The sequence below is a fragment of the Microcaecilia unicolor genome, chromosome 3 (assembly GCF_901765095.1).
Source record: "Microcaecilia unicolor chromosome 3, aMicUni1.1, whole genome shotgun sequence".
NCBI lineage: Eukaryota > Metazoa > Chordata > Amphibia > Gymnophiona > Siphonopidae > Microcaecilia > Microcaecilia unicolor.
The window spans coordinates 240,252,577-240,279,408 of NC_044033.1; the positions used below are offsets into that span (position 1 = coordinate 240,252,577).

General features: G+C 44.0%; 1 protein-coding gene across 1 annotated transcript; it reads left to right on the forward strand.

The window, feature by feature from the left end:
• The first annotated feature begins 6,690 nt into the window (after positions 1-6,690).
• Positions 6,691-21,871, forward strand: LOC115466390. The gene is made up of 14 exons (XM_030197587.1): positions 6,691-6,711; positions 6,832-6,945; positions 11,941-12,089; positions 16,036-16,162; positions 16,825-16,938; positions 17,079-17,192; positions 18,607-19,080; positions 19,462-19,545; positions 20,205-20,558; positions 20,680-20,739; positions 20,827-20,907; positions 21,033-21,092; positions 21,375-21,431; positions 21,709-21,871. The coding sequence occupies exons 2-14, from the start codon at positions 6,894-6,896 to the stop codon at positions 21,735-21,737; spliced, it is 1,755 nt and encodes a 584-aa protein (XP_030053447.1). The 5' UTR covers positions 6,691-6,711; positions 6,832-6,893; the 3' UTR covers positions 21,738-21,871.
• Positions 21,872-26,832: the final 4,961 nt, after the last annotated feature.

The following is a 26,832-nucleotide window of genomic DNA, read 5'->3' on the forward strand; positions in this document are numbered from 1 at the left end:
CCATTTTTTTTTTAACAACCAAGCACCAAAAACGTGTCCGAACTGACCAGATGACCACCGGAGGGAATCAGGGATCACCTCCCTTTACTCCCTCAGTGGTCACTAACCCCCTCTGGAATTCGTTGCCGGAGAACGTGGTGAAGGTGGTTAGCTTAGCAGAGTTTAAAAAGGGGTTAGACGGTTTCCTAAAGGACAAGTCCATAAATCACTACTAAATGGACTTGGGAAAAATCCACAACTCCGGGAATAACATGTATAGAATGTTTGTACGTTTGGGAAGCTTGCCAGGTGCCCTTGGCCTGGATTGGCCGCTGCCGTGGACAGGATGCTGGGCTCGATGGACCTTTGGCCTTTTCCCAGTGTGGCATTAATTATGTACTTATCTGCTTTCCACACAGATCCACCTTAAGTAGGTGGGAAATCCCAGAATGACCTCGGCAGAGGGGAGGGGAGGAGAAGCTGGAGCTCTCTGAGCAAGCATGTTGTGCTCTCTGTTGCTTCTTTGTGTGGCTTCTGCAGAGCTGCAAGGAAAAGACTGAAGAAAAGCAGAAACTTTCTCTCTTTGGGGTCTGGAAATCCAGAGGTCTGCAGAGGGGGAAAGGAGGGAATTTATCTGAGACCTGGAATAAGTTCAACCTTCTGTTTTATTTATCTTTCCAGGAAAAGGGAAACCTCCAGCCTGAATCCATCCCAGCAGCAGCAGACTTCAGAGGGAAAACAGCAGGGAAATGTCTGCCCTGGTTTCTGATCTGGTAAGAAATTATTCTCTCTCCTCTTGTACACAGGGTGGTTTCCAGCACTAAAAGGAAAACATTTCTGTCTACAGCTTTTCCAGCTTTCTCTTCTGTCTCCTTATTTGTCTGTGTTGGAGTGAAGCAGTAGGTCTAGATTACAAACATTTAATATACAGTTCAGCAAAACAAAAGATCAAAGCTGTTTACAGTAAACTTAAAACATACAGAAAATTAGAAAAGAAGTCCAATATTAGATAGTAAAGTATATCAGAAGACTGAATTAAGAACAAGACATCACAGCATATTGCTCTCTAAGCCAGCGTTTTTCCATGGGGATCCTGCAATTGCTTCCTTATCTCCCTTTCCCCTGTTCCCTCCTACTGGTGCTGCATAGTTTTCCTACCTCCCTCTACTGCCCTGGGCCTCCATGCTTCAGTGTTAGCTGGAACTGGTGGCAGTGATTACAGCAGGCTCTCTTTCCGACCAGTCCTGGGGTCCTTCCCTCTGTCACAACTTTCTGTGGCAGAATTGGAAGGATGCAGCAGAGGGAAAGCCTCAGGCCAGTTAGATGTAATTGCTTTAGGGATTGCCCACCAATTTTGCAAATCTATAGGCCCATGGGGAGGGATGGATAGTGGGATGTAGGAAGACATGCCAGACCCTTGGGGGGGGGGGGGGGCAGAAGCTGCACAAAGATGGAAGGGAGAGGGGGAAATGCACATGAAGGGAAGGGGAGAGGAGAAAATGCTGCAAATGGATAGAAGGAAAGTGGGGGTGGGGTGAAACGCACATGTATAGAAGGGAAGGGAATGGGGGAAATGCTGCATATGGATGGAAGAGAAGGGAAGAGATGAAAAACTAGATTTGTGAAGGAGGTAGATAATGGAAGAAAGCTGAATGTGAAAGATCAGTGCTAAAGATGGATGTAGGACAGGAAATGAAGAAGAAAGGAGGAGAGAAAACAGCAAATGGGCAGGAGGTCCTGAAAACAGAGCTAAGCTCGCAGACAAAATGAAGCAGAACCAGAGAGTGGGAGCAAGATGATTAGAGAAGTATAATCTCCAGACAAAGTTATGAAAAATGATTATATTTTCAGTGTGGAGGTGTATTTTCAAAGAACTTGAAAGTTACGTAGTAACCTATGGGACTTTGTAAGTCTCTAAGTGCTTTGAAAATGAACTCCTTAGTGACTGAATTATATCAGTGTTGAGAATTAATATCTGTCAGTTTTGCACTGTACAGAAGGACCTGCATTTCCTTCTATTTCTCTGGTGTTGGCTGACATTGCAACGTCTGGTATCTCTGCTTTCAGGTTTTGTCTGCATGTTTTTTTGCGGTTCCATATTTTCTATGAGATGAGAGTCATGTTCTGCATCTGTAACTGAGGTGAAATGTTCTGTTGGCATGTGGTTTCTGCTATAGATTCCTACACTGTCCATCTTTTTCCAGTTTCCCAGTAGCAGATATATTGGTACTCTAATGTATTTCAGTAGCATAATTAAATGAAATAACTGAAGGTTACAGGCATGGGTGGGGATGGAGCAGATTACGTGTGGGGCTGAAATTGGTCTTAACAGGGACGGGCAGGTATGGATTTGATCCCAGTGTGCCGCAAAATGAAAAAGGTTGAAAATCATGGCTCTGGACGGATGTACTCAGCAAAGATCAGCTCTCGTTAATCTATTAGATCAAATGCTAAGTTAAAAAAGTACATTTTAATTTGGCTCTCAAAATTCTTCGAAGATTCCTCTTTCTGTAGAGCTATCCGTAGTCTATTCCAAAGAACTGGAGCCAGCCAACAAAATGCACTATTCTTAGTTGTTGCTAAATGTGCTTGAGATGTCGTGATGCATGAGGTATAAACATCCTATTATCATTCTTTGATCTAAGTGACCTATTTGGCACATGTGGAACTGCCAAAGAAGATAAGGAGGTACCTGCCAATTCAAAGAAAAGCCCAAATGGCTAACACAACTATCTCATAGAAAATCATTGAATGTTCGAATGCTTATTAGGTGTATCATTAGTATTATGATAACACTAGTAAGAAAGGCCCGTTTCGGAAAGAAATGAAACGGGCACTAGCCAGGTTTTCCTCGTAGTGTGTATGTTTGAGTGAGTGTGTGTGTGAGAGTGACTGTGTGTGAAAGAGAGAGTGACTGTGCGATTGTGTGTGAGAGAGAGATTGAGTGCTTGTGTATCTGTGAGTGAGCGTGTGTGTTTCAGAATGACTGTGTGTGAGTGCGTATGTTGGACACAGTGAGTGAGAGAGACAGAGTTTTCCCAGAGATACAGTGTGTTTGACAGATTGAGAGTCTGGTTTTCCCCCTCCCTCCCCCCCGCATCCTACTTTTCCCTTTTTTTGGCCCCCTTCATTTCCTCCCTCTTCTCCCATCTCCTGCCTTCCCCCTCCCCCCTGTCCCCTCCCAACCTCTGAGTGAGTGAGTGTGAGCCCCTCCCCTCTCTCAGAGCCCCCATCCCCACCCCCACCTGTCTGGTGTGAGTACCGCCTCCCCACCTGCTTTTCCCTCTGTTAAGCGGTTCTATCTTCCTTCCCTGATTTCCTCTTCCTCCATGGCAGCATTATTGAAAGAGATCGTGCAGGCTTACCCTGTTGCTGGGAAGGTAGGTTGTGTTCGGGATGTCCGTGCAAGTTCTGTATCTGCGGCGCTCTCTGTACCGCCCCGCTGTCAACGTCATCGCGTGGTGACGTGAGGGCGGAGCTACACGTCCCCTGACCGGTTTGTTGTTATTTTTGGCATGGCCGCTACTCCTCCGTGTAGAGTTGTGACCCGCTGAGTGCACTTCTTGTTTCCTTCCCTGACTTATTCCCCCTCGATGGCCGCGTTATTGTAAGAGCTGGGGTTGCTGTTTGTTGGGGTTTGCTGGGGGGGGGGGGGTTGTGAGTGGGGAGTGGAAATACCGAAGGGGGCACCGGGATCTCCCTGCAAGTCGTCGATTCACTGAAGGATTAGCAGGTCCAGCGGCCAGCATTTTTGTTCAGCAGAGCTTCTTCTTAGTCTCCATTGGTAGCAGTGTGTAGCAATTGGTAGGCTGCACGTTTCCCTTACTCCTCCCCCTGCCTGTGTCGCTGGTTGCTGGGGGGTGGGCGGGTGGGTGGGTTTCCGTGTGGCAGCGGTGGTAACCTTTGGGGGGAGTTGGTGAGGGGCTGCGGCTTATGTGGGTGGGGGGCATTGTGAAGGGTGGATATTGCGTCTCTTTCTGTGTCTGAATTTATGCTTCGCTTTTTCGTTTCGTTGTGTCTTTGCTCCGCCCTCGACGTCATCACGTTTGACGCATGGGCGGGGCAGACACTCATGGAGCAAAAAGCGGTCTCAGCCACCTCAGTTTAGAACGTTGGGAAAGTGAGGCTTCATTAGAATGTTCGAGGTGCGTTTTATATAGAGAGATTGTATTATATCTCTGGTATTTGAATTTCTGTTCTGATAAATGTGTATATTTTTGATACTGTTTCACGGTACTTCTATTATTAGGATTCAATTTACTGTTTTCAAGTTTACCTTATATATTGTATTTATGTTTATTCTTGGTTATTTTACTATCGTTATGCTGTTAACAAAATTGTAAGTTTTATGTTAATCACCTGCTGTACTCCACTGTAGGTGAATCTCTTCATGAAGGCAATTAATAAATCCCAATAAATAAATATAACAGCCTGTTACACAACATGATAATGAAACTGTGACTGATGGTGTCCTGTCTTTTGTTCCAGGCATTGGTCACATTCAAGGATGTTTCTGCTTATTTCTTGGAAATAGAATGGTACAGTCTGGGAGAATGGCAGAAGGAGCTGTACAAGAAGGTTGTTGAGGAAATTCATGACATCCTCACATCACAAGGTAAATGTGTATTCTTTATCATCTACCACATAGGCGCATTATGGATGGGTGCTGTTATTTTATCATAGCAGGAAAAATCCCGGGTCTCAGGTCCCAGGGACACCTGAAATTCTGATGTAAAAAGATGCTGCTCTGTGCTGTAAGAAAAAATGTTTACCTTAAACTGGAGGCTTCATACAAGACCAGCTGCAGTCTGTCTCCCTTTTCCTTACAACAAACTTTTGACCCTCCTTGCTGAGAACTACAACTTCTGTATACGGGGCCTGACTGTCAGCTGCTCACTGGTCAATTATCCCACACAATGTGTAACCCCTTCAGATGTTACCAGATATCACAGAGAAGTTTGAGACCTGCAGTGACTTCAGCTTAGAGGTTTACAAATAGAAATGAGGCACTACAGGTCCCTCTTCTCTCCAAGCCTTCTCAGGACAATACAAATAGCCCAAGCTGAACAGTCCACCTCATAATCGAAAGTGAAAGACGCCCATATTTCAACCCAAATCGGGAGATGGGCGTTTTTCTCGCATGGGTGCCCAAATCGGTATAATCGAAAGCCGATTTTGGGCGTCTTCAACTGCACTTCGTCGCAGGAACGAATAAAGTTGACGGGGGCGTGTTGGAGGCGTGGTGAAGGTGGGACTGGGGCGTGGTTATTGGCCTAACAGAGATGGGCGCGCTCGGCCGATAATGGAAAAAAGAAAGGCATTTTTAGTGAGAATTTAGGTCATTTTTTTTTTACCCTTTTTTTATCACGAACAGGTCCCAAAAAAGTGCCCTAAATGACCAGATGACCACCGAAGGGAATTGGGGATGATCTCCTCTGACCCCCCCAGTGGTCACTAACCCCCTCCCACCAAAACACAAGAACTTAAAAAACTTTTTTTGCCAGCCTGTATGTCAGCCTCAAATGTCATCCCCAGCTCCACCACAGCAGTATGCAGGTCCCTGGAGCAGTTTTTAGTGGGTGCAGTGCACTTCAGGCAGGTGGACCCAGGCCCATCCCCCCCACCTGTTACACTTGTGGTGGTAAATGGGAGCCCTCTAAACCCCCCCTTCACCCATAAGGGCTATGGTAATGGTGTAGAGTTCTGAGGAGTGGGTTTTGTGGGGGGATTTGGGGGGCTCAGCACCCAAGGTAAGGGAGCTGTGCACCTGGGAGCTATTTTAATGATTTTTTTTTTAATTTTTAAAAGTGCCCCCTAGGGTGCCCGGTTGGTGTCCTGGCATGTGAGGGGGACCAGTGCACTACGAATCCTGGCCCCTCCCACAACCCAAAGCCTTGGATTTGTTCGTTTTTGAGGTGGGCCGCTTCGGTTTCAATTATCGCTGAAAAACAAAAACGCCCAGCTCAAAAAACGCCCACATCCAATGCATTTGCCTGGCACAAACCGTATTTTCGAAACTAAAGATAGACGTCCATCTTTTTCGAAAATACTGTTCGGTCCGCCCATTCACGGACCCGTTCTCGGAGATAAACGCCCATGGAGATAGGTGTTTGCGTTCGATTATACCCCTCTGTCACCCTAAGACTATATCTGACTGCCAGATTAGGGTGTGTGCAATTTAATTGCATAATGATATAAATAGCACAGATACATTAATTTAAACTTACTCGTGGATCCAGAAGGGGTGTAGACATGGGCAATCCTGGAATTTGCATGCAATGGTACAGAGTAACGGAGTTCCACGCCTAATTTAGGCGTAAGAATTTAGACCAGGTTTCAGTTGCTGTAAATCCTCACACTCAAAATTGGGTGCAGATCCTGGTGCAAACGGTATTCTGTAAATTGCGCCCAACTCTGAGCGGCATTTATAGAATAGCGTTTTAACGTTAATTTTTATCAGTGCTGGTTTTTTGCTGCCATATAAAGAACTTAGTCCTGTTCGTACACACAGAAACACAGACACACACACGAACTGCTTAGTCAGAACAGGAAACAGACAAACCTCCCCAGGACTTTCTTCAGATAAATTTGAAATGCAATTTTCCTACTTATTTACAGGTTATTCAATTATTAATCCTGATGTTATATTCAAGATTAAAAAGGAAGACAAGAAATATTTCACTCAACATTTTGAGTGGGAGGGAAAAGAAAACCCAGATGATCCCAGGAAGAGTAAGTAGATGTTTTGGATTTGAAGGGCTTTGAATTTTCAGATCAAAGTCTCCAGGCATTTCCTAATTTAGTATTACCTTATCCTTGGTGAATCCTTCTAGATGTGTTTTCTCTTAACAGGCCTTCCGATTGTAACGCCTGTGTTCTCACTGAGTGTTAAAAAAGAGGAAGATCTCCCCTTGATGGATCCTCCTAAATCAGAGATGTCTGGACAGACTCACCCTCCTGTAACAAGTAAGTATAAAATTCCTTCTGCACATCTTACTAAAGTCAGCCGGGATTATTTAGGAATTCAGAACTGGTGGAATAAGAATCCATTACCCTCTCTATAAAGCAGATGCTGTCGCTTATTTTGCTTCTGTACCAGTGGAGCTGCCTGTGAAAAAGCATCATTCTGGGCACTTATAGGCCTTCAGGCTCATTTTCGAAAGAGAAGGACGCCCATCTTCGACATAAATCGGAAGATGGACGTCCTTCTCACAGAAACGTCCAAATCGGTATAATCAAAAGCCGATTTTGGACGTCCCCAACTGCAATTCGTCGCAGGGATGGCCAAAGTTCAAGGGGGTGTGTTGGAGGCGTAGCGAAGGCGAGACTTGGGCGTAGCTAACACTTGGATGTCCTTGACCCATAATCGAAAAAAGCAAGGAAATCCCTGATGAGTACTTGGATGTTTTTCTTACGACCAAGGCACAAAAAGGTGCCCAAACTGACCAGATGACCATCGGAGGGAATTGGGGATGACCTCCCGTTACTCCCCCAGTGGCCACTAACCCCCTCCCACCCTCAAAAAAACATCTTTAAAAATATTGATTGCCAGCCTCTATGCCAATCTCAGATGTCATACTCAGGTCCATGACAGCAGTATGCAAGTCCCTGGAGCAGTTTTAGTGGGTGCAGTGCACTTCAGGCAGGAGGACCCAGCCCCATCCCCCCCTACCTGTTACGTTTGTGGAGGAAACAGCGAGCCCTCCAAATCCCACCATAAACCCACTGTACCCACATCTAGGTGCCCCCCTTCACCCATAAGGGCTATGCTAGTGGTGTACAGTTGTGGGTAGGGGGGTTTGGGGGTCTCAGCACACAAGGTAAGGGAGCTATGTACCTGGGAGCAATTTATGAAGTCTACTGCAGTGCCCTCTAGGGTGCCCGGTTGGTGTTCTAGCATGTCAGGGGGACCAGTGTACTACGAATGCTGGCTCCTTCCACGACCAAATGGCTTGGATTTGGTCGTTTCTGAGATAGACATCTTTGGTTTTGAAAATCAGAAACGTCCATGTGTAGGGACGGCAAAATTTAAGGATTTGGACATCCCTGAAGGTATTTTCGAAACGAAAGGTGGATGTCCATCTTTTTTCGAAAATACGGGTTTCCCTGCCCCTGGATCAGGATGTTTTGCAAGGACGTCCAAATCAAAACTTGGACGTCCCTTTCAAAAATGCCCCTCCTTGTGGTAACTTTCTTTCCTAAATATATTGAGCCAGATCCTACATATTGCGCCTCACATTCTGCACTGAAATGTAATCGTATTTGATAACAACATGCGTAACTTAATTGGCTTAACAAGCAATAATGAGCACTAATTGGCAATAATTAGAATTTACACGCATAACTCACTAAGCGCATGCTGTAATGAACTGCGCCTAAATTCTAAACAGTTCAAAGGGAAGTGGCCATGGGCGGGGAAATGGGTGTTTTGTGGGCATTCCCAAATGTAAATGGAGACATGTAGTTTTAGGCGCTATGATATGAACTGAGCATATTCTACATACTGCGCCTACATTTTATAGAATATTGTTACCACCCCTCTCGGCTGGACTGTAGTGATGTGCTCCCAGATACCTGTTGTTTATAGTCGTGGCGAATATCCAGGGAACACACACTCACAGCCGAGGGAGTGGAACAAATAAACTAACCTCATCCTTTACTCTCAAAGAATAAAGGAGGAAAAGAATCTAAATTTAGGATTTGTTCCTGAAATAGAAGAACCGCACCTTCAGATTTGCAAATTATCTTTTTCTTTATTGAATACAAATGCAAGCAAATTTTCATTCAAATAAACTCAAATTCACAATTAGTGTGTGGCTTAATAGAACTGCAATAACATATTCAACATTCAAATGTAGAACTACAGGTATACCCTTAACTTTTTCCGTTTCTTTCTACAAAATCACCTAAAAAGGCAGAAAAGAACCTTTTCAGATAAATATTTAAATTGTCTTTTTATCAAAATCAGATATTTGTTTCTATTCTCTTTCCTTGCTATTGATGTCAGAATTTCAGTCTTTATAGGTATTATGGATGTTTGTGCAAGGATCTCACTTGAACCCAGAACACTTAAGCAAGTCAGGAAAACATGGATTTTTTTTTATATTTGATGTTGTTCTGTTCTTTAGTTTTCCCTTAAAATGTTGTAAACCAAAAAAAACTTATATGTCCTTCAACACCCTTTGCACATGTCCCTTAGCTGTGTTTGAATTGATTTAGGTGAGGTCTTTCTTGCCTTGGAGCTCAGCCGGAACCCTTCAGAAGATAATTCACCGATCTCTTCGTCCTAAACCTCACTTATAAAGAAAATAACCGGATGCAAAACCTTAACACTCCCTGTACTTGTTCAGGAACGGACTCCACTCTGGTGACAATTAATCAGTTCTCAATACTGTGGCCACACTCTCTAATTGAAATAAAATAAGTTAAAGGTTTTCTCACTACAAAACCTATTTCTCACTGTTAATTCCCTATTGTAAACTGTTGCAGATGAAGACTTTTGCACTGCATTCAGAGATCTCACACAGTAACACATTCCATATTCAAACAGTAAGACAACATTCAATCTCACAGACTTTACATAAAAACATAACATTTCCCTGCACAGCTATCAGATCAATCTGAAGAATCCAGCACTCATACAAAAGCAGTGCAAGATTTTCTTTAATCTGCAGTGATTCCAAACCCTGTACTGAACTCAGAACTCTCACAAACAACCCACCTTTTTCACAGACACAGCCTAAACGTTTCTTTCTTCAGATCACAGATTCACCTTCAATCTCCCCTCTGTCCCACTTTAAAACTCTTTCACACTATTTCCTGACACCCTTATAGGCTTTCTCATGTAGTACAATTACCAACACAAAGCACAACCTCTCTCACTCTTACCAGGATAGGTAGCCATGTGTCTACTTAGTACCTTTGCATACAGGCTCTCATTCCACTTTCCATTGATGCAGGAATTACCACTATTGTTAGCAGAATCTGTGGTACTTCAGGAGTCAAACACCACACACCAGAATGAGAGAGAAGTCTTCTTTATTTGCCAGCAAACAAAGTAGGACATCAGCGCTAGACCTCTCCTTCTCTTCAGCTCTCTGTGTCTTGTCTCTCTCGTCTCGGCTCCTTCTCTCGCTCTCGTCTCCTGTCTGTTCTATAAGCTGCTTCTGTTCTCATTTATATATGGTCCTAAACCCCTCTAGCCCCCCTTTCTCACCAGATGGTAAGGAATAGATTGATTACCCTGTCTTGAACTAATTATCTCTACACATTTACTCAAAATATCAGTTACATAGGTTTCAGATATTTCCTAAACTGACCTACGACCTGGGGCCTCTCAAACTAGACAATGCGGCACCTATCTCCTGCATTTATTATTATTAAATTCTCAGATTCCCGGTTAACTCATACTAACTTAAACTCCTCGGGGCATTCATTAAGGGGCCAGTCATGCTTAATGGCACACAGACATGGTTTGTTATTACTTTCAGGAGACCAGTCCTACACTTAGCTATAATCAATCAAGGAGAAGAGTTGACTTTTCCTGACCTCTTTCACCTTTTAGCTTCATACACAGAACTAGCTAGGACTGTGGATAATTCAAACCAGATGACCTCTTAAACTGCAGACAAAGACTGAATTGAAAAGGTATCTTACACAGAGAAATAGAACTTATTAATTAAACAGAATAAAACATATTTTAAAATAAACAGAGATCAGAATTCCTTATAAGACAAAATCTAAATTATCAAGAAATTATTTAAATCTAAACTATCTCATATTCTCTCTAAACAGCATTCAGCCTAATCTTTTAAAACTGCCTGCTTGCTGATCCCCTCGAGACTGTCCAGCATGCCTTGCTTAGAATGGCATCCATATGTGGTTTATTATTATGCCTATGAACTAGCCTTAACAATCCATCACTCAAAAAGGGACAAAGAAAGTTTTATTTCTCGCTGACCTTTCTAACCTCTAGTCTAGCAAAAGCTAGACATTTGAGTAATTAAAACCAGATGACATTCTACCACTTACAGGACTTGAACCAAAATTAAACAGAATTAGCAAATTAATATGATTTCTCTGTCCAGGCTGCCTCACCATGAACTTAAATTCCCTATAACTTAACCATTCCATTCACTGCATGCAGGGGCATACCTCTGTTTCACTCCAAACGAAACTAAATTTGGTTTAAAATTTCTCACAGCTTTCTATTAGTACATCTCTCTCTCACCCAGAACACATCAGTTTTCCCCACATGTATTCAACAATACAACCATAAGAAAGGCAGTTTGTTTATTTAAGTACTCACTTTCAAACTTGTACACATAAGCCTGTCTCTAAATTACTCTTCCAATCACTTATTTCACTATAAAAAAAACCCAAAACTCTTACATTTCACAGACACACAGCATACGTTTTTCTTTTCCCAGTCTTCCCTTGCTCTATCTGCTCACCAGTCTCCCTGGCAACTCACCCCCACCCTAGAGGATCTGACATCACTCAACCAATCAGCTTGTCAGAGAAAGACAGTTTTTTTTTTCTCTGATCTGTTTAGAATCTCCCTCCCCCATAGAAGTTACTGCAAAACTTCCTATATAGAGAATTTCAAAGTCAATTTTAACCTGACTTGTACCCAAAACAGTAAGAAACATATTATAGTACAATCCCCACCAAAACATGGTTAATTTCTTTAAAAATAAAACCATATTTAAGAAACATCTCACACTTTCTTCATCTAACTCTACTAATAATTCCCAAACTAACTTTAAACCTTTTCCAGCCAGCAGCATCCACCAAAACCCTGAAACAGCCCCCCCCCCCCCCAGAGCCCCAGGAAAAAAACATTTAATATATGATACCATATATTACAATATGTCTAGGCGGAAATGAGTTCCGCATAGATTTTTAAAGCTCCATATACAGAATCTGACCTATTGTGCTGTTTTTTTCCCCCTATAATAGGCTCCCACAATGTCAAGCCTGGCATTTTAATCCAGTTTAAGCAAGAGGGATTCAGGACTGAGCCTCAGAGATCTAAGGAAAGAGAAAATCTGACCACCACAGGCACATGCGAGGAACTGGCTGAAGCCTGGATTAAAGCTAGAAATGAGGTGATACAAGCTTTTCCTATAAGAAAGATGCCTCCTCTGGACCAGGGATAGTGAGAATGAGTTGTTATAATCACAGCCTCTGACTTCTAACCTTTGTTGTGTAGATAAGGTGTTACTTTGCAGTCTGTTTCCTGCTGAATTTTTATTCTGTTCCACTCAATATCATCTTTAACATATTGCTTTACCACCCTACAGTTTAATCCACTCTGTCATGGTGATATAATTGTACCCTGCCCTTTATATCTATCTTTCATTTAGTGCAATATACTCTAACTCCCATCTTATTTTTCAAGCTTCTAGGATTTATATATAGACATTTCAAAGTGTGTTTTCTTGTCTGTACTGGATTTACAGCTTGCTTACTAGTTGAGAGGGATAGTTAGCAGTCTTTACTTTCCATCTGCTCTTCTGTTAAGGCGTCTGGCGTACTTCTGTCTTTGTTGCAACTTCCCTATCGCGATGCCCTTACTTCCCTGTTCTGATACCATCCTTTTAAATATAACTAATCCCAATCCGTCTGCTCCTGAATGACTGTCAACATCCCCCATGCTTCCCCTTCCTCAGAATGTTGTCCAGTTCCTAACAAATCTAAATCCTTGCTCCCTGTACCATTGTCTCACCCACATATTGAAACTGGAGCTCTGGGTCCTGAATGTGGAACAGGGAATATTTCTGAAAATGTTACTCTGGAGCTTCTGGATTTCATCTTTCTATCCAAGAACCTAAGTTTGGCTTCCATGACTTCCCTCCCACACTTCCCTTTGTTTTTGGTACCCACATGTACCAAGACAGCTGGCTCCTCCTCAGCATTGTTTAAAATCTTATCTAGGTGATGTGTGAGATCTGTCTTTCACCCTACCTTACCTGTCCCTCCCTAGCAGAAGTTCCTGGAGACACATCCTCAGCTGCTGTTGACTCAGTAAGCCACGTTGAACCAAAACTTGTTTTTGAATAATTGTGGGATATAAGACCGAGGGCCCCTTTTACCAAGTTGCGGCAAAAGGGGGCCTGCGCTGGCGTCAGCTTGTGTTTTTGACTCGTGCCGAGGTCCCCTTTTTACCGCAGCGGGTAAAAGGTAGGTTTTTCTTTTCTTGAGGAAATGGCCATGCGGCAAGTGAAGCTACCGCATGGTCATTTCAAGTGGAGGGAGCCTTAACCTACTGGTAACCGGGCATTGTGTTGCACTGCCCGATCACTGCTGGGCACACACCAGTGCTACAAAAATAAAAATATTTTTGTAGCGCTGGATATGACAGCGTGCTGGGGGTGGGAACTATCACCGGGATTCTGCAGTAGCCCAGCGGTACTTCCTTTTTAGCAAGTGGTTTACTGCTGCTTTGTAAAAGGGCCACTGAATGAATAAATAAATATTAACTCAGGTCCTCTTGAAATGCTTACAAGATGTAAGTATAGATGGAGACAAATTCGCAGTGGTTTTCCTCCTTTTTAGAAGGTTTTCTCCATCAAGTATGTTTTTTTTTTCAGGGAGAGTCGCAGTGGTTTGATATTGGGGGGGGGGGGGGGGGGGGGCTTTCTGGGTTCTGTGTTTCTGCTATATTATTTGGCATCTGTATGTCCCCTTTATGTAATCTCTTGTGACAGAGTATTGCTTGTCGGTTTTTATTTTGATGCTATATTATCAATTGCACCTTTTTCTAAGTCTCTTGGTTCTCATCAGTCATTTTTCTGAGATTTCAGCACAGTGTGGTCAAAATGGCCCAACAATGAATATGGAAAAGACTGAGATGATGGTGGTACCTACTGATCAGCTCTACTCTTCTCTGCATTTTTGTCTTTACCCTCCTTTCTTGAAGCTGTTCCAATTCATAGTTAAATCTATTATCTAGGAATAGTTCTTGACTCTGCTGATATTTCGGCCACAGTTTTTTTTTTAATGTATTATTTGAACTTTGCTGCTTCATTTTCACTATGTCAGATGATTTTTGTATGCTGACTGAATTGTTGATTTTACCTTCATTTGATTACTGTAATGTTCTATATTTAGGTTTGCCAGATACAGTGCTTAGGCTTTTGCAACTTGTTTAGAACACTGCAGCACATCTGGTTTCTGGATGTGGACAATTTGGAGGCAATTCGACAGCTGGAAGCCTCCATTTAGGTGGCCCAAGGATGTGTAGTTGGACCCTACTCCATCATGGAATCTAAGTGACTTAGGGTCCTGTTTACTAAGCTGCGCTAGAGGCATGCTAGCCGTGTAGATGCTCAGAATATTCCTATGGGTATCTACATGGTTAGCGCTCACTGAAAACACTAGTGATTCTTTGTAAAAAGGGGCCTAAGTTCTCTTATAGAATAGTAGATTAACCTGTCGACTTGCCTAAGATTTAGATCCTCAGTGTTACCAACCATAGAGCTGGCATAAATACAGACACCTAATTGAGGCAGAGATGTGTAGAATTGATGGTTTTTTTTGTAAGTTGGGTGCTTACTCCTGCACATGTCTTGTTCATGCTCTATAACTGTGTCAGCCCCCTTGTAAGTGGGTACTTGCAAAATAGCGCTTAGGCACCCTGCTAGCAATAAGGTGTCCCCACAGTTTTGACTGTGAGTGTGTTTAACATTGACTGAGTCAGAGGAAGGAATGGATGGATAATAGGTATGAAAAGGTGGGGTGGGAGGAGTGGGTAAGAAAGGAGTAATGGGAAGGAAGGGTTGAAAGGGTTAATGGTACATTATAGTAGGATAGCAACTAGAAAGAAGCGGATTGGAGGATTATGAATGGTGTTTGATTGGTGGTTGGCATGGAGATGGCTTGGGGAAAGCTGAAAGGTAGCTTTCAGCAGTTTTTTGTTAATCTTTGGGTGGGCAGGAGCGGGTGTGGGTGGATGGGGTGGCTAGGAAATTTTGCCCATCCCTACCCACCCTATTGGTCTGATATGACTGTTGTCTTGGATTGTTATGTTTTGTTTGGTGTTAGGAGTGGTAGTGGGTTGGGGTGGGTTAGTATTTTGTTGAGGTTGAATTTTCTTGTCTGTGGTTTGGGGGTGGAGGGTCGGTCACAGCTTGTAGTCGGCAGGATTTGAGGAGAGAAAGAGGCTGTAGATGCGGTGAAGTTAATGTTTGGTTCAAAGATGTTTGATTAAAGCTTAACTCGTGGGCGGAACCACCACGAGTGAACTGTGGCTTGACGGTACTGTGAGTCACATGGACTGAAAGGGGGTAATTGGGGATCAGGTATGGAGCTAGTTTCGTTACCGAATGGCTCCGAATTGTTCAAAACCGCTCTGGGGATGCCATCATTTTACTGGAGAAGTTAATGTATTGTGTTAAAGTTAAAGTAATATCACAGAATTATATAATTTTAATAAAGCTGCGGACAAAAGCCAAGAAAGACTGGTAGTATTATTTGTTGAAGTTAGGAGAAGGATGGGAAAATGAATGACGATGTGTGAACGTCAATGTTATGCAGGTACAAGCACACATACACGCCGAAATGCTGGTATTCTAGACATCCACGTAGGCGTCATCCTGATTATAGCATTTCCCATTTAATTCCTAGCTCTTTCATTCTGAGGGAGTTGCATTGGACATCTGTAAAATATCACACACTACTTAAATATCTTCCTTCTAGAAACCTTCGTTCTTCTTAGCAGTGCTGTGGTTTATAAAACTTCCATGATACAGTGTATGTTTTCATTATGACGGACACAGCTGGAACAGTTTTACCCTTGAAGTTGTGGTGTGTGTAGCATTGTTTGATTTTTTTTTTTAGGAAAGATAAAGGCTTGACTGTTCTCTTCTACTTTCCCATTTTATTTTGAATGATTTTCTGTTTCTGTTATTGTTTCTTTTTCTGTGAACTATTATATATGGTTGTTGTAAACCATCTAGAAGTATGTTGATAGGAGGGTGTATATTTAATAAAATAAAATGAAATGAAAAAATAATGACACTTTGATGTAGGGTGTCCTGTTTGCTGTTACAGGTATTGGTCTCATTGAAGGATGTTGCTGCTTATTTCTTGGAAGTGGAGTGGAACACTCTGGAAGAATGGCAGAAACAGCTGTTCAAGAAAGTCATCAAGGAGATTCATGACATCCTCATGTCACAAGGTAAATATGTGTTTTCTGTCATCTACGACACAAGCACATAATGGGATCAGTGGTGGAAAAATCACAGATACCATGGGCACCTGAAATTTAGAACCTGGCTTCTGATGCCATCCCGTATCCAACAGGAGCCTGTTAAAAATTCCACTGCTACAGGATCTTCAAAAGATGCTTCTGTCTATGGTAAGATAAAATTTATACTTTAAACTAGAGGCTTCACACAGCACCAGCTGGAGTCTCTCTCCTATTCCAATACAGAAATCCAGAGAGAGGATTTACCTCTCAGATTTCTTGTGAGACTTCTGCATAAGGTCATGACGTATCAGCTGCACACTAGTTAACTATATTGTGTAATATATAACCCATCCAAATGGTAACCAGAAGTTTGGCACCTGCAATGCCTATACCTAGGAGGGCTATGAAGAGACTGTTCTGTGCCAGGAAAATCTCTATGATATAATCTAATAAAGTGTCAGGCTACTGCTGCCTCTTCTCTCCAAGCTTTGTCAGACAAATACAACATGCCCCAACATATCTGTATATACACATATACACACACCTCCATGTACACTTCACACACTGCTCCATCAGAACACGAAACAAATGGAGCCTCTCCAGGGATTCTACAAATGCATTTTAAAAGTAATTTTCCTACTTATTGTCAGGTTATCCAATTGTTAATCGTGATGTTGTATTCAAGATTAAAAAGGAAGATGAGACATATATCATTCAACCATTTGAGTGGGAGGGAAAAGAAAATCCAAATGACTCCACCAACAGTAAGTAAATGTTTTGGATATAATGGCCTGTACATTTTTAGATCACAGGAGTTGGGTCATTAACATAAAATATTTGGATTTCCTAATTTACTATTATCAAATATTTTGAGAATCCTTGTAAATGTGTTTTTGTATCACAGGCCTCCCAATTGTAACTTCTGTGTTGTCACTGAGTGTTAAACAAGAGGAAGATCTGCCCTTCGTGGAAAATCCTGACTCACAGATGTCTCAACAGACTTGCCCTCCTGTAACAAGTAAGTATCAAAATCTTTCTGCACGTCTTTAGTAAAGTCAGTTGGGACCATTCAGGAATTTAGCACTGATGGGATAAAAGGCTGTCTTCTCCTCCCACTGTCTATTTCCCTACTTTAGACAGATTAAACTGCTTGTGGAGATGGAGGAGGCACTGATAGAGGTGGGTATCTCAGGGGTGGGATCAGGTTTGCAAAACCCTTCATCCTAGAAAGTCTTGGGGTTGAGAAAGGGCTGCTGGAGGTGGAGGTTTCTGCACTGTTGTGGAGGAACATGACTGATTTGACTTAGTCATGGATATTTTGTATTGCTGATAGGTTAATGCAAATCACAGTACACAATGCAGTTTATCGTAATGATGCCATTCCCAGTTCCAAAAATGGCGGTCACAGTTTCCTGGGGCAACCTCCTGCTAATGTCATTCCCAGTTCCAAAATGGTGGCCATGACTTCCTGCTCATGGCATTCCTAATTCCAAAATGGAGGCCGCAGCCTCCCATGGCAGTCAAGGCAACCATTTTCTTGTATTTGTTTTTTAATTTTAAATTTATGAATTTTCAAGCAAAATAACTGACAGCATCTGTTCACAGAAAAAAATTAAGAACAAGTGTGTATTTTGTTACATAATGAACTGCCGCCCCAGTATTTCAAAACGAAAAATAGACCCTTCCCTAAAACTCACAGAATGTCCTTCCAACTAGAGAAACCTTCCCTACATTTCTTGATAATATTTCCATTTATTATGTTTTAAGGCAGTCAATCTATATCATTTGCATATAATACACGTTGTCTTTTTAACCATCTCTGTAGTGTCCGTGTCCCGTGATGCAATCAGCAGTTAGGCTGCTGTAAAAGCCAACAGCATTAATTTATCCAGAGCTCCCATTATCCCTCCCACTCTCCCTGTTAGTAGGGCATTTTCCATAGTACACGGTATATGAGTCTCGAGTAACTGTTGCTCATATGCAAATACCTCCTTCAATTGGTTCTCAAACCTGGTCCTTGAGGCACCCGAGCCAGTCAGGTTTTCAGGATGCCCGTTATGAGTATTCATGAGAGAGATTTGCGTGCACTGCCTCCACTGCATGAGAGCTGCCAATTGCTTGGTCTGTAAAGTCAGGTTGCTTTCTGTTGGGGCTTCCTTTTGTCTATAAAGGCGCACAGTATCTGGGTGCCCATATGCTATTATGGAATAGACTCTCACATCACGGCATTGGGGCACTTAATGGAGATGCCCAGTTATAGAATTTTTTTTAAGGTGTTTGGTGTGTGCCACGTTTTTTTTTTCCTTTCTGCTTTCAACTTTTCATTGGTAAGTGCTGTTTCAAGCGTAGAGATGAGCTTATGGCAGGGTGGTGGCAGGGTGATAAGTGTGCATTTTGAAGATGTTAACATCTCCTCCATTTTAATTTTCTAGAAGCAATAGAGGATAATATGCCATGGCGCGAGGAGCATGAGGAAACAGTGGTTGGAAGTGAGGGCCCTGATGGCAATGGTAAGCGTAAGCGTGCGCCAAAATTCACAGAGGACGAGCTACAAGTTTTGGTTCATCATGTATGCGATGAATTTGGTCGGCAGCTTAAAAAGTCCAGGCTCTCGCTTGGTCAAAAGAACAAAATATGGAGGAAGATTGCGGATGATGTGACTGCTGTCGGTGTGCAGATGCGCACTGTAGAGCAGTGTAAGCATCGTTGGCAAGACTTCAAGGGTCTCGTCAAAGCCAAGGCACTGAAGAAGTGGAAACATGGAAAGAGTACAGGGGGTGGCCCTCCATGTGCCTTGGAGCTGACTGCCCTGGAGGAGGCTGTGTTGCCAACCCTCGGTCATGAGCAGGTGGTCAGACTGTGTGGTGGTGTCGACACGTCAGAGGATGCCATTGGTGGTATGGAAGGTGAGTTTGTTTAGCGTATTTCTGACAATGGGGTGGCGGTAAGAAGTTTGGTTGTGGGCGGTTTTGGGAAGATGGCACATTGCCAGGTGCGACCGCATGTCCCACAACTGAGGACAGAGAAAATGGTGAGTAATGTGATGTGCTGTGGACTTTTCCTTTAGGAAGTCGGCCAAACCTTTTTTAAACTCCGCTAAGCTAACTGCCTTTAACACATTCTCTGGCAACGAATTCCAGAGTTTAATTACACGTTGCACCTTTTCTAATCCCACTATCTTTTTTGAGATGCTGCAACCTGAATTGAACCCATTATTCGAGGTACGGTCGCACCATGGGCTCAGCAACCGTTTGTTAACCTGCTGGTCTCTTGTTTTTGTTGGGTAGGTGTCCATCCAGTTGTGGGCACTTCGACATGGTCAGCAGAGCCTGCAACACCGTGTGCCACACAAGATGAGGAAGAAGAAGCACGTGAGTACAGAGGTGTCATTGTGTGTTGCACAAATTTACAATAGGACATTGGCATTGTTTGTGTGTATGTTTGTGTTCGTGTGTTTACTTGCCTTTCTGTTTAAGTGTATGGTTGATGACGCCTACACAGGGAGGACGAGGAAACTGTGACCCTTGACCTTGTAGATGTCACAACCCCAGAGAACTGAAAAATAGCCAAACACGATCCAAAGGGTTGTGTGGAATGAATGTAAAGAAATGAGGAAAGTGGGAAAAACCCTCAGAAACCAAGGCTCCTGCCAAGGTCTAATCAACAAGACACTATTATCTATAAAAGACTTTGTGCACGTGATCAAGTTTCTTTTTTGGGGTAAATATTCCCTACTCCACTGAAAGAAACTTGATCACGGGAACAAAGTCTTTTATAGACAATAGTGTCTTGTTCATTAGACCTTGGCAGGATCCTTGGTTTCTGAGGGTTTTTCCCACTTTCCTCATTTCTTTACATTCATTCCACACAACCCTTTGGATTGTGTTTGGCTGTTTTCAGTTCTCTGGAGTATTAGATTACCTGTTTAGGATTAACAGCCCATACTGTTTTTTTCATCATAAGACAGATGTCACAACCCCCCTCGATGTTCATGTCACCCCCCTTTCTTCTACTATGCTGTTGCCCAAAGATCGTCCTCAGACACCCCCAATGGAGGAATGGGAGGATCGTCGCCAGTTGTGGGAGATGCAGGCCAAGTGGAATGAGGGGATCCACACACTGCTAAAAGAAGTGGCAGAGCGTGTCCAGCATTCCACAGATGCCATATGTGCGCAGGTGGAGAATGTCGTGCAGAATGTGGTGGGCAACGCAGTGATGCGTGAGTTGGAGAAGACCAACGCTCATTTGAGTGAGCTGTGCAACATAATGAGAACAAATTCACAGCAGCAACAGCAGATGTTTCTGGATCTCCGGCAGGAGATCAGTGGAATGCGGCGTGAGATATTGCGGGACGACCCCGCCATCAGTTCCCGCACTGCAAATGGTATATTCTCCTTATGTATTCCCTATATACATCTCTTCCCCAGTCACATATTCTCTATCCCCTTTGTTATCATGTGTTCGGCTAATGCGTGTGTTCTTTTTTTTCCCCTACATTATTACAGCCTTGGCGACAAGCCAGCCCACCTCTGTCCCTTCCTGGACTACTAGCGCTGCTCTTCCAAGTAAGTATAGTATCTCAGACTTGTTTTTTCAATCCTCGCAGGCAGGAACTTCCGTACTGAAACCTACCTTGTATTTATTTCCAACAGCCTGGGCAACAAGTCAACCTCCCACTGTCCCTTCCTTGTCTCCCAGTCATGGTGTTCCTTCCTGGAGTCCTGCTCCTCAAAGTACATTGTAATCTCTGGTGCTTCTTCTGTTTATACGTGTTTTTCAGTTCGTCAGTGGCACACTGTGCGTTCTCCTCACCATGCCTTCCACATACTGAAACCTACCTTGTATTTTTTTCCTACAGGCTGGACGACAAGCCTCCCACACCCTGTCCCTTCCTGGACTCCCAGCCCTGCTCTTCCAAGTAAGTAGTAATCTCAGATGCTTTTTGATTTTATACCTGTTTTTCATATTCTCAGGGGCTCAGTTTGCGTGCTCCTCACTATCCCTCCATATGTTGAGACCTCGAATGTTTTTTTCCTTACAAGACTGTACAAGGCAACCCCCCCCCCCCCCCCCCCCCCTTTCCTATCCTGGTCTCCCGCGCCTGCTTTTCTGAGTAAGTAAATGCACCTGTCTCAATAGTTTGTATTCTTTAATGCACAGTTCTATAAATTTCAAACTTTCCTATTTTTGTTTCTCACAGGCAGGCCCACAGAACAACCTCCTGTACCTCCCCTGTGTGGCAGCCTCTCTCTCAATAGTAAGTATCATTGACAGATATACTAAAAACAATGTTCATGGATGTACTGTATGTATTTGTTTGGTACATTTGTTCACCCTTTTTTCCCTCCTGTTGTACGGGTTGGCTTTCACCTTGTCTCAGTACTAAACTAGTACATTCTCACTATTAAAATTTATTTCCTGTAGTTTCCTCGCAGCCCCACTTACCAACTGTGCTATGTCACTGTTCCCACCCCCCCTAACAACATTCAGTGATACATGTGCATTCACCGCAAATTTTTGTTTCTGTTTTAAAGGTGCAGTGAAACAGCAAGATCCTGTGTGACAGTGCAAGTGAAACACCTTGCAAAGCAAAGTTTGTCTGTTAATTTATGCATTTCTTTACGTTTTTGTACTCTTCTGAAGGGTTTACTCACAAGTTTTTATTTGTGTAATACAAATAAATGAACATTTCATGTACTGATACAGATTGTATTGTCTTGTGTGATTAATTACATATCAGCGGTGGTTAAAATAAAGCTGTGCATATATGCCTTCTATTTTCTACCTTTGTAAGTCATATAAGTGGTAGGTGCCTACACAGGCTCAGGACCTCTGGAAAAGTACTCCTGGATCAGCTGCCGGCGCACGGCATTTCCCCTTGTTGCATCGGATCCTCTGTCCAAGGGGGTAATGTCCACTTCTGGAGGGACTACTATCTCAATCTCAAGGTGATGCTTCAGTGTGATGTTATGAAGCATGCAGCATACAGTCACTATATCCACCACCCTATCAGGGGAATATTGCAGGGATCCACCAGAAATGTGCAAGCAGCGAAACCTGCTGTTTAGTACCCCAAAAGTCCGCTCAATAGTACATCTAGTCGAGATGTGTGACGCGTTGTAGTGCTTCTCTGCCTCCGACCGTGGCATTGCGAGCAGGGTCAGTAGCCATGTTTTAGATCCATATTCGGCATTCCCTGCAGGAACACAACAATACATTGCTATCAGTGCATAACAGTATGCCAAATACAGGCCTCTCACCTTAGAAGTGTAGTGCCACTTGTAAAACGGGTGACATATGCATACCCTCCAGAATCACTACCACATCTGTTAGAAAACCAAAAAAACACTCACCAAGCCACCCTTGTCAAAATTGCCCCTCTGAAAACTTCTTTCCCAGTGCACTGTTAGACAAGATGTAAGAGTCATGGCAGCTCTCCAGATAACGTGACACAACATCCAGGATCCTAAGGTTTGCATCACACACTGCTGGCACATTCAGCGAGTATCCCATCTTGTGGTTACAGTACTGCATTTCTTGATCCACAGGCGGGGGTGAAGCCAACATGTCTGCAGTCAATAGCCCCCAGGACATTGGGCATGCCAGCAATCTTGTAAATGTCCTGCTTGATCCTCCTCCGCTCCTCTTCCCTCGTAGGAAATGCAATGTGCTTGCGAACACATTTTTTCAGGGCGCGCAGAACCTGAAACATAGCGCAAAGGGGTGTATTTGTTCATGCACTTTTTAAACAGTAAAGATATGAGGGTGTAACAAAGGTGGAGGAGGGCAGGGATATGGAGGAGCGCTGAGACGGGGAGGGGGTTTAGCAAAAAGAAGGGTGGGAGGGATAGGGGAGGTGGATCAGGTGTGGGTGGGAGCAGGGGGCATGGGGGACACAGCGGTCAAGTGTTGAGGGGAGGGGGAAGAGTGGGGATTTCTTGTGTATTTGTTCATGCAGCAGTAAAGATATGGGAAGGGGGTGTAACAAAGGTGGAGGAGGGCAGAGATGGGGAGGGGGTTAGTACCTATGTTAGATGTCTTGAAACAGTAGACTGGTCCACGCCGCTGTTACCCCCTAACACATGCTGGAATGTCCCTGTGGCAAAGAACTGCAAAACAATCAGCAGCTTCACCAGCCCAGGTACTGAATGAGATCTTGCAGTGGTTGGGTCAATATCATCTCGTATTTCCTGGTACAGCTCATATATAGCCGTTCTTGATAAGCGGTAGTCGTCTACTTTTTTCCTGTCTGACATGTCTTCCAAAGCCACCCGTGGATGAAACACATGAGGGCGGGGGTGAAGGCAAGGGCGAACATGGGCAGGGTCTTCATGAACAGGTCGCCTTGGCTCCTGTCCCGGCCTGCCAGCATGTTGCCTGCCAGCAAAAAAGTCCAACTGTGCCAGGAAAAATCCGCCATCCATTTCCTTGTTGTAGCGAGACACGTGTAAGACAAACGTGATTCTAGCACGCAGATTTGTGTGTCACGTATTAATGGCACATATACAGCCAATGCGTGGATACCTGGATCTTGAAATTAGAAGCCGATTGGTTTGTTAGTGTTCTTCCTCCCACCCACCACGTCTGGAAATTCACGGTGCTTTATGCTGTATATCTGATCACATGTTGGCTTGCCCCCCCCCCCCCCACCCCCCCCGGTTTCATCAACATTTCCTTAGTTTATGATGTAATACTACAGTTTATATTTTTTCTGTCCAATGGTTGTCTAATAACCCACCACCCACACAACCTCTTCCAAAATTTACACCACAAGAACACACACAATTGTCTATACCCCTGAAAAAGTTTGTGGATGTAGAATGATATACATCTTTTTGTTGGCAGGGCAGCTGCAGCCTCAAATCTCCTCTTCTTCTTCTTCCTCCTCCTCCTCCTTCTTCTTCCTCCTCTTGTCCTTGGTGGCGGTAAGTTCTCCCTCCAGAAATGGCCACACTGTAAGTGTGGCGCTTCACTGCAGCTTAGTAGAAGGACCCCTTGATATACCACCTCTTTCACCCCTGTACTACAGTTGCTATTATTTCTGTCCCACCCCCCACACAACCAGTTTCCAAAACACACCACAAAAACAGACAGAATAGTGATAAAACAGAACTTTATAAATTTATAAAACTATATACCGAAAATATACAAAAATATATTGGGGGTGGGGAACTATACACACGTGGTGGGGGGGGAGGATATATTGCGTAGGGTTGGATAGGGGGGAGAGGGGTTGTATAGGGGGGAAAGGGGAAGGAGATGGCTTCAAGGATGCAGTACGTGGGAGGACAGATACTGGAACATCTGTGAAAGGTCCTCCAGTGCATCTCCTCCCAGGTGCAGGGTCTGGGCCATCTCCTGGAGGTCCTCAGGGGAAAGGTTGGTACGGGCAATAGGGATGGGAGATGAGGCGCGGTCCACAAGAGTGGGAGGGATAGGGGAGGTGGATCGGGTGTGGGTGGGAGCAGGGAGAATGGGAGAGGCACTTCGGTCAAGGGTAGGAGTGGGAGGGATAGGGGAGGTGGATCTGGCGAGGGTGGGAGCAGGGGGCATGGGAGAGACAGTGCGGTCAAGTGCTGCAGGGGGAGGGGAGGGGGGAAGAGAAGGGATTTCTTGGATGTCCTCCCCTGTGAGGTCCAGTACTGCACCTGCCAGTAAAGACAAAAAAAGGACTATTAGAAAGCTTCCTCATGGACAGCTTTAACACGCACACCATCGTACACAATAATCCTTTTGAAACTCACCATGTACAAAAAGAACCTCCATCTGGAATCACTTCAGGAGGGGAGTGACTTCCTCTGGCGAGGCGGAGGTGGAGGCCCCGGCAAGGTGTTGGGAAAGGGGGAGGGAAGTCGGACAGCGTGGGAGGGGGTAGCAGGGGTTGTAGGGGTGGTGGGACTGTGCAGCTGGGGGGGAGGCAGAGGGGAGAGGAGGGCTGGTGGGATTGTGCGGCTGGGAGGGGAGAGACAGGGGGGCTCATGTCTGTTTAGGGAGGAGGAGAGGCAAGGAGAAAAGGGCCATGTTTTGGGGCAGGGAGCCGCATGACTGGGGTTTGTCGGGATCTCTTGGGTGGGGGACCAGAAGAAGGGCCGGGACGGACAAGGGCATAAGGTAAGGGATGGGGACCTGGGGTAGGATAGGAAGGGCGGGGAGGAGCAGGACCAACCAGGGACCCCTCATCCCCATCATCACTATCGCCATCATCTGCCTTGGAAGATCACATTTCTGAAGAGACAAAGAAATATCAGTACCCCAAGTGCATTATCAAATCTCATGTTGCAGTTACAGACACATGTGAAACTAACAAATACCTGGGCTGTTTTCAAGGTTAGCCTTGACCTCCTGGAGCCATTCTTTGTTGTCCTTCCTTAAGGACCTTGCCCTTTTTTTCAGCTCCTCAACCTGTAAAACAAGAAGAAGGGCTATGATGTACTGTCATGTTCACTAGCTCCAACCCACCTTCTAGAAAACACGTTTTTTGTTACACGCACATAATGGACGGTCATATTAGCTTGCAAGGAAAAATGAAGACGAGAGCGTAACCCCAATTCCAATCGTCATTAGTTCCACCCCACCTTCTCGAAAATAACTTTTTTTGATACACGCACAAAACAAATGTTCATATTTGCAGGGTAAAGGAAAAATGAGGACGAACACAGCCTATTGCACTAATGGTAATTTGTCAAATACCTGTTCTACACACACATATGTGTGTGTAAAATGTCCATAAATGCTGCCAATACTTACGGATCTGGGGTATGAAGAACGCTTATTAAATAGGCGTTTGTAATATTTTCCAGCCCTGGTCCATCCTTTGAATATTTCGCCTTTTCCCTGGACGGGGGAAAGGTGCTTCTCGTTAATCGTGAACAGCTGGGCCAGCCACAGAACGTCCATGTCAGAGAAGTTGGGCTTTCTCCCTTGTGCAGCCATGACTTTTCCGACAAATGTGCGCAAGCGCATACCACGCATATATAACACGTCGAAGGTTATCCACACACTACATAGACGTGTTATGATGTGCTTATGACAGCTGTGGACTTTACCGGCAGCCTCTGACCACACATTCAATATATATCGAAAAAGGAGACGGATTCCTTTTGTGCATTCGTCGGTATCGGTAGTGCATAGTGACAAGTCCACATTTCTATAGTACTTTTGCTCGTTTGCATCTGTTTTCGTTAGCTGCTACCGTGATCGGAAAATGTCTCGGAGAAGCCTTTTGTGCATGCTGCGGTTTACTACTCGCTCGTTAATGGCTCGTTAAGTTTAGTGCATCTGGCCCTAAAGCAGGAAGTACCACTGAATATGGCCTCTGACTACTCACAAAAACAGTGGGCAGGTCAGGGGCAGTAAAGGGTTTTGTGGTTGCCAGCTGGCTTTCACAGGACATGAGCTACTGAGTTTTGAACCGACAGCCGCATAACTTAAATACATTTTTTTGAAGCCCTTCCTGACAAAGCTCCCTCCTTTCCTTCCCGTTCCTCAGGTCTACCTCTATCCCAGTTGCTCCAATGGGTTTTCTGGAGTAGGAGCACAGTCATTCTTGCCCCTCGCATCTGCCTTTGTTAAGTATGTTGCTTTCCATAGCTGTAAAATTAAGGATCATACTCTTATTTTTTTTTTATTCAACAGATGATGGATTTAGGAATAATAGT